The sequence below is a fragment of the Lithobates pipiens genome, unplaced genomic scaffold (assembly GCF_037356315.1).
Source record: "Lithobates pipiens isolate NorthernLeopardFrog02 unplaced genomic scaffold, aLitPip1_a1.2 Scaffold_18, whole genome shotgun sequence".
In the NCBI taxonomy this organism is placed as follows: domain Eukaryota; kingdom Metazoa; phylum Chordata; class Amphibia; order Anura; family Ranidae; genus Lithobates; species Lithobates pipiens.
In genome coordinates this window covers 630,342,374-630,355,268 of record NW_027507758.1, presented here as the reverse complement: position 1 = coordinate 630,355,268, position 12,895 = coordinate 630,342,374, and the positions used below count along the sequence as shown (strand labels likewise).

The 12,895-nt window shown below is 44.8% G+C and overlaps 1 protein-coding gene across 1 annotated transcript in view; it reads left to right on the top strand.

The window, feature by feature from the left end:
- Positions 1 to 3,945: 3,945 nt before the first annotated feature.
- The window catches only part of LOC143989932 (uncharacterized), a 67,282-nt gene continuing 58,332 nt past the window's right edge, over positions 3,946 to 12,895 (top strand). The window contains exons 1-4 of the mRNA XM_077490203.1: positions 3,946 to 4,045; positions 9,003 to 9,218; positions 10,464 to 10,670; positions 10,792 to 10,933. Coding sequence (XP_077346329.1) covers positions 3,965 to 4,045; positions 9,003 to 9,218; positions 10,464 to 10,670; positions 10,792 to 10,933 — 646 coding nt within the window. The 5' untranslated portion in view covers positions 3,946 to 3,964. The remainder of the gene's footprint in view (positions 4,046 to 9,002; positions 9,219 to 10,463; positions 10,671 to 10,791; positions 10,934 to 12,895) is intronic.

Here is a 12,895-nt window from a genome sequence, read left to right as displayed (position 1 = left end):
GTGCCATGCATGGCACATGCGTGATTTTGCCCTGTTTCAATGCGCTAAGCAGATTGGCACCATTGTCACACACCACTTTACCAACTGTCAAATTGAGCGGTGTTAGCCACTGATCTGCCTGTGAACGCAAAGCTGAAAGGAGTGCCGGGCCAGTGTGGCTCTTGGCTTCCAGGCACAACAGACGCAGCACGGCATGGCAACGTCTCACCTGGCATGTCGAATAGGTTCTGGGGAGCTTGGGCGGTGCAGCGGAAGAGACACTAGCAGCGGAAAAGGAGGAGTCAGCTGAGGAGGATAGGGAGGAGGATGGAGTAGGAGGAGGAGGAGAAGAAGAGTCAGGCCTGCATGCAATCCGTGGTGGTAAAACCAAATCTACACAGGTGCCACGGGTTACATGCTTGATGGCCGTCAGAAGGTTCACCCAGTGGGCAGTAAAAGTGATATACCTTCCCTGCCCGTGTTTGCTAGACCATGTGTCTGTGGTCAGATGTATCTTGGCACCGACACTGTGTGCCAGAGATACATTCACTTGCTGCTGAACATGGCCATATAGCTCTGGGATGCCCTTCTCTGAGAAATACTTCCTTCCTGGGACCTTCCATTGTGGTGTTCCAATGGCCACAAATTTGCGAAAGGCCTCCGAGTCCACCAGTTTATATGGCAGTAGTTGGCGGGCTATGTGTTCTGACAAGCCAGCCGTCAACCGTTGGGCAAGAGGGTTATCCGGCGTCATCATTTTTTTACTCTCGAACATTAGGCCCACGGAAGCCTGCCTTTTTGCAGAAAAACGTGAGCTTGGCGTGATGGAAGGTGGAGTGGAGGACAATTGTGAGGAGAGTGGAGAAGGAGAAGTAGAAGACGAGGCTGGACGTCCCTTCGAGCTCGCGTGCAGAAGCGAACACATACGTGAGTAGCGCCCGCATATGAAAGCGGTGTTCAAACCACACATGTGAGGTATCGCCACGATCGGTAGAGTGAGAGCAATGATTCTAGCCCTAGACCTCCTCTGTAACTCAAAACATGCAACCTGTATAATTTTTTAAACATCGCCTATGGAGATTTTTGAGGATAAAAGTTTGTCGCCATTCTACGAGCAGGCGCAATTTTGAAGCGTGACATGTTGGGTATCAATTTGCGGCTTAACATTATCTTTCACAATATAAAAAAAATGGGCTAACTTTACTGTTGTCTTATTTTTTTAATTTAAAAAAAGTGTATTTTTTCCAAAGTGCACTTGTAAGGCCGCTGCGCAAATACGGTGTGACAGAAAGTATTACGACCACCATTTTATTCTCTAGGGTGTTAGAAAAAAAAAGTATAATGTTTGGGGGTTCTAAGTAATTTTCTAGCATAAAAAAAATGTATTTAACTTGTAAACAACAAATCTCAGAAAGAGGCTTGGTCCTTAAGTGGCTACAGCAGGCTGTATTGAAGTGGGAGGATCCCGTAGCACAGCACACCAAAAGCCTCTGGTAATAAGTCAGGTAATTGGTATTAAAACTATATTGAGCACAAAATATTGTATGATTATATGAATTTTCACAGATTTTTAGTTTATGTAATATAGTAGCAAATATACATTTAACCACTTCGCGCCCGCGCTATAGCCGAAAGACGGCTACAGCGCGGACGCTACCTGCCGGTAGAGCGTCCCTGGACGGCCTCCTGTTTACTTCCGCAATGCGCGTTCCTGAGAGCGCGCATCGGGGAAGTTCTGTGTTGGCCATGTCCCTTGGACACAGCCAATCACAGATTGCTGTAAACGGGCAATCACAGTGGCTCTTTAGCGCGATTGGCGTGTCCAATAAGAGATGATCTCATATGTAAACATATGAGATCATCTCTCAGCGCCGCTCTCCCTCCTCACACAGAGACAGCGTGTGAGGAGGGAGAGATGAACGGCTGCAGCTGCCGTAAGTAAAAAAAAAAAAGTAAAATAAACTGCCACCTTTCCCCACTGCCACCTGTCCCCAGTGCCACCAGCTAGTGCCATCTGTCCCCAGTGCCACCTGTCAGTGCCATCTGTCCCCAGTGCCACATATAAGTGTCATCTGTCATCAGTGCCACATAGTGCCATCTGTCATCAGTGCCATATCAGTGTCACGTGTCATCAGTGCCACATATTAGTGCCATCTGCCATCAATGCCACGTATCAGTGCCATCTGTCATCAGTGCCACGTATTAGTGCCATATGTCATCAGTGCCAACGTATTAGTGCCATCTGTCATCAGTGCCATGTATAAGTGCCATCTGTCATCAGTGCCACATATTAGTGCCATCTGTCATCAGTGTCACGTGTCATCAGTGCCCCGTATTAGTGGCATCTGTCATCAGTGCCACAGTGTCACGCGTCATCAGTGCCATCTGTCATCAGTACCACGTGTCATTGTCCTGGTGCTCCAGGGCCTTCAAAAGTGTAATAGGTAGTCAACAATTTAGATGTGTAATTTATGCTCCTAGAACACATGATGGTGCTCCCTGCATGTTGGGCCTCTCTAAGTGGCTAGGCTGTGGAAAAGTCTCACACATGTGGTATTGTAATACTCAGGAGGAGTAGCAGAATGTATTTTGGGGTGTCATTTGTGGTATACACATGCCATGTGAGAGAAATAACCTATTACAATGACAATTTTGTGGAAAAAAAAACATTCTTCATTTTGCAAAGAATTGTGGGAAAAAATGACAACATCAAAAAGCTCACCATGCCTCTTACTAAATACCTTGGAATGTCTACTTTCAAAAAATGGGGTCATTTGGGGGGTATTTGTACTTTGCTGGCTTGTTCAGGTCGCAAGAAATGAGATAGACCACCAGTACATCAGATGTGATCAATTTTGTATGATTCGCACCACAGCTTGTAGACTCTCTAACCTTCATAAAGACCAAATAATATCTACTAATTTGGGTTATTTTTACCAAAGATATGTAGCAGTATAAATTGTGGCCAAAATTTATGAAGAAAAATTAATAATTTGCAAAATTTTTGGTCTTTTTTCATTTATAGCACAAAAAATAAAAAAACTCAGAGGTGATCAAATACCACCAAAAGAAAGCTCTATTTGTGGGAAAAAAAGACAGAAAATTCATTTGGGTACAGTGTTGCATAACTGAGTAATTGTCATTCAAAGTGTGAGAGCACCAAAAGCTGAAAATTGGTCTGGGCAGGAGGGGGGTTTAAGTGCCCAGTAGGCAAGTGGTTAAAGAAGTAGGTGAAAAGTGTAAGCAGTGGATCTGCAGGGAACAGCATCTTGAGCACAAAGCACTTTATGTTGTATATGAATTTGCACATGGATCAGTTTACTTTATTTATTGATAAACACCATAAGATCAGTGAAGTAGGTGTAAAGTGGAAGCAGTAGATCTGCAGAGAATATTATTTGAGCCCCTAGCACTTTATATATGAATGTCTCCACATATTTTTGTGTATTTGTGATGATTTATGTGCACACACAATAGGACAGCGCTGTGACACATAATGCTCTTCTAGTTGATAAAGGGAACACTTACCTTTGTTACAGCAGCAGTCCGGTATAAGTTATTTCTGTAGGTATTTGAGTTGTTACACATAGCGCGGGTTTTATTCTATTTATATTGGGGACATAATTGCCCAAATCTGGGGATCAGGAGCCATTTCCACCCTTTACTCTCGGCTGGGGCTCTTTGTATCCATATAACAGATGTTCTACATGACTAAATCTGACATCAATTTTACTGCAAAATCAAAGGTGCCAAAATGTCTCCCCCCGAGCAGTAATATATTTCTTTCCCCCTTGGGAGTGGAGATGACCCATCTATAAGGATATACAGTACATACACACACAGCACAGGGCACAAGTGTTCACACTACGGGATGTTTCTCGGGGCTGCAGTTCTTCTGAGCTCCACAAGGTGGTGATCTCACTTCTACCCACACAGGAAGTCTCTATGGAAGACAGGAAGTGATGTCTGCTACAGACAAGATGTGATGTCAGATTCTGGCATGAAGTTGCATTTGGTAGGACGTAGTCGTGGAGAGAAGACAATGCAGGAAATGGCAGCAGAGGAGGTAATATGTAGATTAACCCCTTCAGGGGGATCAGTTGATGATGAATATATCTTCCTTCCAAATCTGGCCATACATGGTTCAGTTTTATCGTTCATCCAGCGGGATGAGAGGAAAAAACGGAAATGATTCCCCCATCCACACATTGGAGGGGATGGGGGAATCCTCCCCGCTGCACTATTGTATTTTGACAATGGGGGGCGCTCCTCCGCTCTCAGAATACACAGATCAGTGATGAAGCTATTGGCTGCAGCCGCTGATGGAGTGACTTTTATCCGGCAGTGACCACACATGGATGGAAATGTGACCGATCCCTGCTGAACCAGCTGAATTTCCATGTCTCTATGGTCACCATAAGTGACTTCCTCCCCTCCCCCTCATCTCCTTCATTATGTAAGTCATGCTGAGATCATCTCCCATTGGCTGAGCAATATTCTCATTTGTCTCTGAGCTCCTTCTTGCTATTCCTCGTCCTGCCTGTTGTTTCCTTGGATTGATTTTCTGTGTAGTGACCCCGGCTTCATCTCTTGGATGCGCTCGTCTGTTACTTGTCCTGACCTTTATCCTGATTCCTGGATCTCCTCCTCATCTCTCCTCCATATCCTCTTACACAGCTTTTCTCCACACCTGCAGTGATCCTGGGGGGTGGGAACTTGGCACCAGCACTCAGCAAAATCCATCCCCACCATTAGGAGCCCCGGAGAAAATTGTCTGCTATTTACACTCCGTTCCTCCGCACGTCACCTGATCACATGAGAGCTTACTTTCACACATTCCTGACAGATTTCTGTATGGTAAAGGTCAAAGTTCACTCTTCAGTTTAGGAGAGGAAGGACACACCCAGGAACAATGCTTTGGTTTTCACAGGAGCCTCATATAGAGGACCCTCAAATCTCCCCATCCAAATGTCCCTCCATCCAGAGTCTATATGTCCTATGACATCACACTGACCTCACAGCTACTCCTCCCAATGTCCCTCCATCCAGAGTCTATATGTTCTTAGATATCACACTGACCTCACAGCTCCTGCTACCAATGTCCCTCCATCTGTTTATTTTTTCTGATACTCTTAGGATGTGGGCGGACCCTTGGCATCCTCACTAGCAAAGTGGGACTGTTGGTCCTGCATTGTATGTAATGATGTCAAAATGCCTGAAACCTCATATTTTCCAAGTCTATGGAGCGCTACCACACAGATGTCTGTCGTGTGCTTCAGAAACTAAGAGAACAATCTCTATTGTAAACTGGACATGTGTTCCATCGTAAACAGGTTAAATTCCTGGGTTATGTCATTTCCACTGCTGTTTTTTCGATGGACCCAGAGAAACCTTCGGCAATTCTACAGTGGCCTCGACCCGTGGGTTTACAACCTCTGCAGCATTTCCTGGGCTTTGCCAACTATTATCGGAAGTTTATTCGTAACTTCTCATCTCTGGTCAAGCCCCTGACTGATATGACCAGAAAGGACGGTAACCCACAGAGTTGGTCTCCGGAGTCCATTAAAGCCTTTGAGACTCTCAAGGCTGCCTTTATTTTTGCTCCTGTATTGGCACATCCTGATCCTACGTTGCCTTTTATCCTTGAGGTTGATGACGGGGTTGGTGCCCTTCTGTCTCAACGTCCTACCCCTGTGAGCGTTATGCATCCTTGTGGCTACTTTTCCAAGAAATTGTCACCTGCTGAGTGCAATTATGAGATTGGTGACAGAGAGCTGTTGGCGATCATTTTAGGCCTGAAAGAATAGAGACATCTCCTTGAAGGTACCACTGTGCAGGTTCTTATCCTTACTGACCATAGGAATCATCTCACATTCTTGTCTGAGGCTAAGCGACTCTCTCCCAGAAGGGCGCGATGGGCTCTTTTCTTGTCGAGTTTCAATTACATTGTCTCATTCTTACCCAATACTAAGAATGTAAGGGCTGACGCTTTGTCAGGACAATTTTCCTCCACTTCCATGTTGGAGTCTGTTTCGGTTCCTGTGATTCCTCCTGATCGTATTCTGGCTGCGGTTCGCACCAGTCTCCTACTTTAGGTGACAAAATTCTTTCTGCTCAGGTCCATGCTCCTCCTGATAAACCTTGTGACTGCTGCTTAGTCCCCGTACTGCCGTGCTCCAGACTTACCATTCTCCCAAGGCTGCTGCCCACCCTGGGAAGAATCAACACTTTTGGGCCATTTTCCAACAATTCTGGTGGCCTAGTCTACGGGCTGATGTAACTGCCTTCATAGCTGCCTGTCCCGTGTGTGCACAGAATAAGACTCCACGACACATTCCAGTGGGCCTCCTACAACCCATAGCCAATGGAGAGAGGTCCTGGACCCACCTGTCTATGGATTTCATTGTGGAGTTACCCAACTCCCAGGCCAACAAAGTTATCCTTATGGTGGTTGACCGGTTCTCAAAGATGTGTCATTGTATTCCACTTAAGTTGCCCACTTCTAAGGAACTGGCTTCCATTTTTGCTTGGGAGATCTTTCCTTACATGGGCTAGCCAAGGTGATTGTTTCGGACAGGGGTAGTCAGCTTGTGTCCCGGTTCTGGCGAGCCTTTTGTGCACAGTTGGGAATTCAGATTGCTTTCTCCTTTGCATATCACCCACATGGTGTCTAATGGGGCCGCAGAACGAGCCAATCAGTCCTTGGAGAAATTCCTACATTGCTATATTTCTGACCATCATAACAAGGGGTCAGACCTATTACTATGGGCAGTAATTCTGCTTCCCGATTTTCTCCATTTATGGCGAATTATGGTTTCCAACCTTCCATGTTGCCTGACTTGTTTGTTCCTGCAGAGTATTCCTGCATTAGAGGAGCATCTCCGTGGTCTTCTTTCCACTTGGGCACAAGTCCAGGAGCCTTTGCGACATGCTAATGATGGATACAGACTCCATGCTGACCGCAGACGCCTGCCGGCGCCTTCCTACCAGCTAGGGGACAGGGTCTGGCTGTCATCTTGCAACCTCCGACTTTGTGTTCCTTTAATGAAGCGCACACTTCGGTTGATTGGGCCTTTCCATATTCTTTGTAGGATTAATCCAGTGGCTTACGCATTAAACCTTCCTTCTAATATGCATATTTTGAATGTATTTCATGTCTCCTTATTAAAACCTTTGGTCTGCAACCGCTTTACCACCTCTGTGCCACATCCTCACCCTGTACAGGTTGAGAACCATGAGGAGTATGAAGTACAGTCCATTGTTGACTCCCGTAGGTTCTGTGGACGCATACAGTACCTGGTGCATTGGAAAGAGTAGGTTCCGGAGGAACGCTCTTGGGTCTCATCCTTGGACGTACATGCCCCTGTCCTCCTCCGTGATTTCCATAGACGTTTTTCCCTCAGGCCTGGTGGTCCTCCTCTGAGGAGGGGGTACTGTGAAGACTGGGCTCAGCCCTTCCTTCTCTGAGTTGGCCGCTCAGCTGTCGGCTAATTGCCAGCTCCTATCTCGCCACAGTTACTCAGCTGCTGATGATATCCCGCTCGTCATTCCTGCCTACTTAAAGTGGAGGGCCACCCTGAAGAAAAAAAACACATTAAAGCGGGGTTTCACCCTAAAGTGGAACTTCCGCTGATCGGAACCCTCCCCCCCTCCGGTGTCACAATTGGCACCTTTCAGGGGGGAGGGGGGTGGAGATACCTGTCAAAGACAGGTATTTACACGCTGTGTTCTGGGAACTGTGTGTCCCAGAACACAGCGCACCCCATTCACTAAGCGCTGCGCGACTCGCGCATGCGCAGTAGGAAACGGGCAGTGAAGCCGCAAGGCTCCACTGCCTGTTTCCCTTACATAGAATGGCGGCGCCAGGACCCGAGAGCCGAGGGACAGGTCGGCCTCGGGCGGCCGACATCGCGGGCGCGCTGGACAGATAAGTGCTTATTATAAGTCAGCAGCTACAGTGTTTGCAGCTGCTGACTTTTAATTATTTTTATTTTTTTTTTTAAACCGACCCTCCTCTTTAAGCTGTCCAGTCCAGAGGAGCTCTGCCTTTGCCTTGGTCAACGTCACAACAGACTATCTCCTGCATTCCTGTTTAAAGACTTGCTTTGCTGACATCCCTTCTGGCTCCAGATCCTGCTTGCTGTTCCACTACATCCCTGACTTCTGGCGTTGGCTATCTGTTCCCGGGTAACTTTGTCTATGTTTTGACTACATTTGTTCATTTTACTTTTATTATTAAACAAGTGTGATTTAACTGTACGTCTGTCTCGGTCTGATTTCATGGTTCCTGACACATGTATTATGCCATATGTTGTATCATGTGGCAATTTGCCATTACTGTATGTATATCTATTGGAATTTCTTTCCTTGGAAATCATCCTTGTTGAGTCCCGAGCTGTCCAAATCACCTCAGCTCCCGCCAGTGATTCCCCTAGGGGTTCTCTGATTTGATTTTGGCACACTCCCATTACATAGATACATATAATGTAAGTACTTTTGAGAGAAGTTGGGGGGGGTCTTTCCTGGTTAACTTTACCTCCCATTTATTCAATTTTAATTTGTCTTCCTCGACAGGGTCAGACCATATAGATTATTTTTTTTATCGTACTACAGTACTCATTTATCCACGTGCATGCTCCTGAAGAGTGGTTGAAGCTAAGAAATGCATAGAACTACTATATGCCGTGTTTTTATGCCAAATTGTACGTTTTACCTGACCAAATCATTGCATGTATTCTGCTATATGTATTATTATGTGGTAATTTGCCTTTACTGTATGTATATCTGTATGTATATCTATTGAATTAATTATTGGTTATCTATGTCTACTCATGATTACCCTCATGTAACATACTATTGATTATTATATATATATATATAAAACATATTATTGATTTCCAATAAATTAGAATTTTTACACCTGCATGCTTCATCTAAAGTCACAATCCTCTGTTCTCTTTTTTTGTCTCGGGATCTGTACATTATCTGCATCTACAATTTATGTCATTTTATTATATATTTAGAGTGAAAATCTGAGAGATTCCAAAGTGGAGGGTAAAGAAGAGATAAAAGAGGAGGATGGGGTGATGGAGGAATCAGAGTTTCTAGGACACAAAGATCTGTACCAGGACGCCATGGTGGAGTCATCCAGCTACAGAAACCCACCAGAGAGATGTCCCCGTCCTCTGTATTCCCGGGATTCCACACAGGAAGGTCACACCATCCCCCAACATCATCAGGTAGATCAGGGGTTGACAAATTTTCTTGGAATCTAGGAGCCAGCTAAAAAAGTTAGGAGCCAGGTCCGTGACGGCGATCTGGACCTGTCCCTGGCCTGACATGGAGACGAGTGAGGGGAAGATAGTGCCGCCCCCCCTCCCCCCCTGTCTCCAAGTCATTGCCCATAGCGCTTAGAGGGACATTTTATTTATTTTATTTTTTTCAAATGACAAATTTTTTTTAAATTGCATTTTAGTGTAAATATGAGATGTGAGGTCTCTCTGACCCCAGATCTCATATATAAGAGGACCTGTCATGCTTTTTTCTATTACAAGGGATTTTTACATTCCTTGTAATAGGAATAAAAGTGACACACATTTTTTTTTTTTTTAAAGAACAGTGAAAAAAATAAAGGTTAAAATAAGAAAAACATTTTTTTAAACGCGCCCTGTCCCACCAAGCTTGCGTGCAGAAGGAAAGCTTCACATGTGAGGTATCGCTACGATCAGTAGAGTGAGAGCAATAATTTTAGCCCTAGACCACCTCTGTAACTCAAAACGTGCAACCTGTAGAATTTATTAAACTTCGCCTATGGAGATTTTAAAGGGTAAAAGTTTGTCGCCATTCCATGAGCGGGCGCAATTTTGAAGCGTGACATGTTGGGTATCGATTTACTTGGCATAACATTATCTTTCACAATATAAAAAAAAATTGGGCTAACTTTACTGTTGTCTTTTTTTTTTTTATTAAATAAATAATTTTTCCCCAAAAAAGTGCGCTTGTAAGTCCGCTGTGAAAATACGGTGTGACAGACAGTATTGCAACGACCACCATTTTTTTCTCTAGGGTGTTAGAATAAAAAAAAAAAAAAAAAAATTTTTATATATATATATATATATATATATAATATAATGTTCAGGGGTTCTGAGTAAAGGCTCCATTAACATTGCTGGTTGTCATTCCAACGGCCACCACCAGAGGGCGCCAGATTCCAGAAGGAACCATAGGATCACAGAAGGCCTCAAAGCAGGGGGCTCAATTACCGGCCGGCGGCGGCGCAGCCCGACGCGATCACGCCGGGGGGTCCACGGAGATAGGATACCCCCAGCTGTGCTGCCCCAGGCGCCAGGTCGCTAATTCTAGTCGCAAATGCGACCTGGCGCCTGGGTTTTGTCGAGCCCTGAGGTAGATGATTGACAATTATTGGTAGTTCTGATTTATACACAGCATGTTTTGTTACAATTAAATTTTTATTATTTATTCAGAGTGGAAACTTTGGGGATGATAATATTTTTGTTAAAGAAGAGTATAAAGAGGAGGATGAGAAGTATGGAGTGATGGAGGAGTTTTCAGAAGGACACAAGGATATGATGGAGCCACCAAATACCAGGAACCCACCAGAGAGATGTCCCCGTCCTCTGTATTCCCGGGATTCCACACAGGAAGATCACAAAATCCCTCACTGTTACAAGGTTGGTGGGAAGGAGGTTAAAAAACACACCTATAGAGACAATGTGTGGATTTTATATGTGATGTCACAATAGAAAAGTTTATATCTTACAGACGATATTCTCTCTCATTTTCTTGATTTAGAGTGGAGATCCAATCGATATAGAATTTGAGGTTAAAGCAGAAGAAGAAGAGAGATATGTGAGGGATGATCAGCAGTCTATGGAGGAGGATGGAATAACGGGGACATTTATAGAGAAGGACACTCCTACAGAGATCAGCACAGGTGGGTCATTAACACTAAATACATTCCTCCCCCCATACTGCTCACTGATTTGTCCAGAGTAGGGCGGGGACTGGGTGACATCAGCCTGTAATCCCCTGGTCACTTTCCTGAGCTGTGTTCCCTGTCCTGTATTCCTATATTTCTCTCGGATAATCTTCCTTCTTTGTGCTGCAGACACAATTTATGTATCTAGACTGGATTTATGGAGATTCTGGGGTTCAGCTGGCAGCAAAATGTTCATTTTCACCATAGATGTTAGTAGATCTAGGCACCTGGGGTATGTGCTTTGGGTCTTCTGCCCCATGCCGGATATGGCAAAATCTCTGACAGAAAAATTCTCCCAGGGTTACTTACTCTGTTGTTTGCTGGCTGTGCCGGGTGGAAGGATATGGCTGTATAGTCTCAGACCCAAGTCACTGAGTGCAGTCTCAGGAGATGGGAGGCAGCGGTGTGGGACCTCTGCAACTTGTCTCATGTAAACACTACCACTGATTGCTGAATATCAATATTATGAATCCTGACCATTACACTGTATGATTTATATAGTACATTACATACTCCTGACCCCTGCACTATATACTCTATGTTGTACATTACATCACTCTGATACTATAAAATCCTAACTGTTGTATCCTTTATAATAAGTAGTACATTACATAACCCTTACCTCTTTTACACCCATTTCTTACCAGCTGGACCGTTTGTATCTGATTTGATTGGAGCACATACATGTTGATAATAATGTGATAACATCCTCAAACTTTGGAACCTTAAACAAAGTGATAATGAGGGAAGAATCGATAACCCAATGATGGCCTTCAGGATCAGTCTAGTGTTCATCTTGGTTGTTCTGCCCCCATCCTCACTCTCTTACCTCTGGTGGGGCTCAGCCCCGCTGTTATTCATGATTAAATCATGGAGTAAATAAGGAAGGTCAGGACTTCTTGTGTTGGGAAGATGACTATGAGTGATAGAGGGGGAGGGGACACTCATCCTATAATCTCATCATCACTGTCACTCCTATAAAAGACAGTTCTCGTTGTTTCCTCACTCTGACTAAGGTCCACGAAAAAAGAAATGAAAGAGGAAGTAAACCCTGATGGGTTTACTTCCTCTTTCATTCCCTGCAAAGGCAAAGCATAATGGACTACTATGCATTGCATAGTAGTCCATTATGTGTCACTTACCTGACACAGGAGCCAGCGAAGTCACCGCTGTCCCCTGTAGTCCAGCGCATCCATCTTCTCAGTGGGGTCTCACAGCTCCGCTGCTGTCATTCGGCGAAGCCACGATGGCGTCACTCCCGCGCATGTGCACGGGAGCCGACACGCGCGGCATCACCCTTATTGAAGATGCCGCGCTCAGTGCGCCTGCGCGCCGCTGTCTACGGTGCATGAGCCGTAGACAGCGGTGCCTGTCTTCGGGCAAATATCGTATAGGTTTAGGAGCTATTTCTTGGACCTACAGGTAAGCCTTAATCTAGGCTATCAACTATTTTCATAATCAATTAGTTGGCCTGCATACAGAATGCATTATTTCTTTACATATCGAAATATACAGCTCAGTACACCATCTATACATGTCAGTAAGTGCCTGAGAATTTGAATGCATGAGGAGCAATGCCTCATGGGACATATAGTCCTGGGCAAGAGAAGGAAGCAAGTGATTCTAAAGGCAGAGGTTTTTTTTTATCTTCCTATAGGGGAACTCTATACTATAATTTGTGACTTCCTATAGGGGAACTTTGAAGGCAGGATGAGCCAGAAGAGGAGAATCCACTTTTATTCATGACTAAAGCATGAACTAAATAAGGAAGTGCAGTACTTCTTGTGTTGGGAAGATGGCAATGAGTGATAGAGGGGGAGGGGACACTCGTCCTATAATCCCCTCATCACTGTCACTCCTATAAAAGACAGTTCTCGTTGTTTCCTTGCTCTCTTACTAAGGTCCAGGAATAAATAA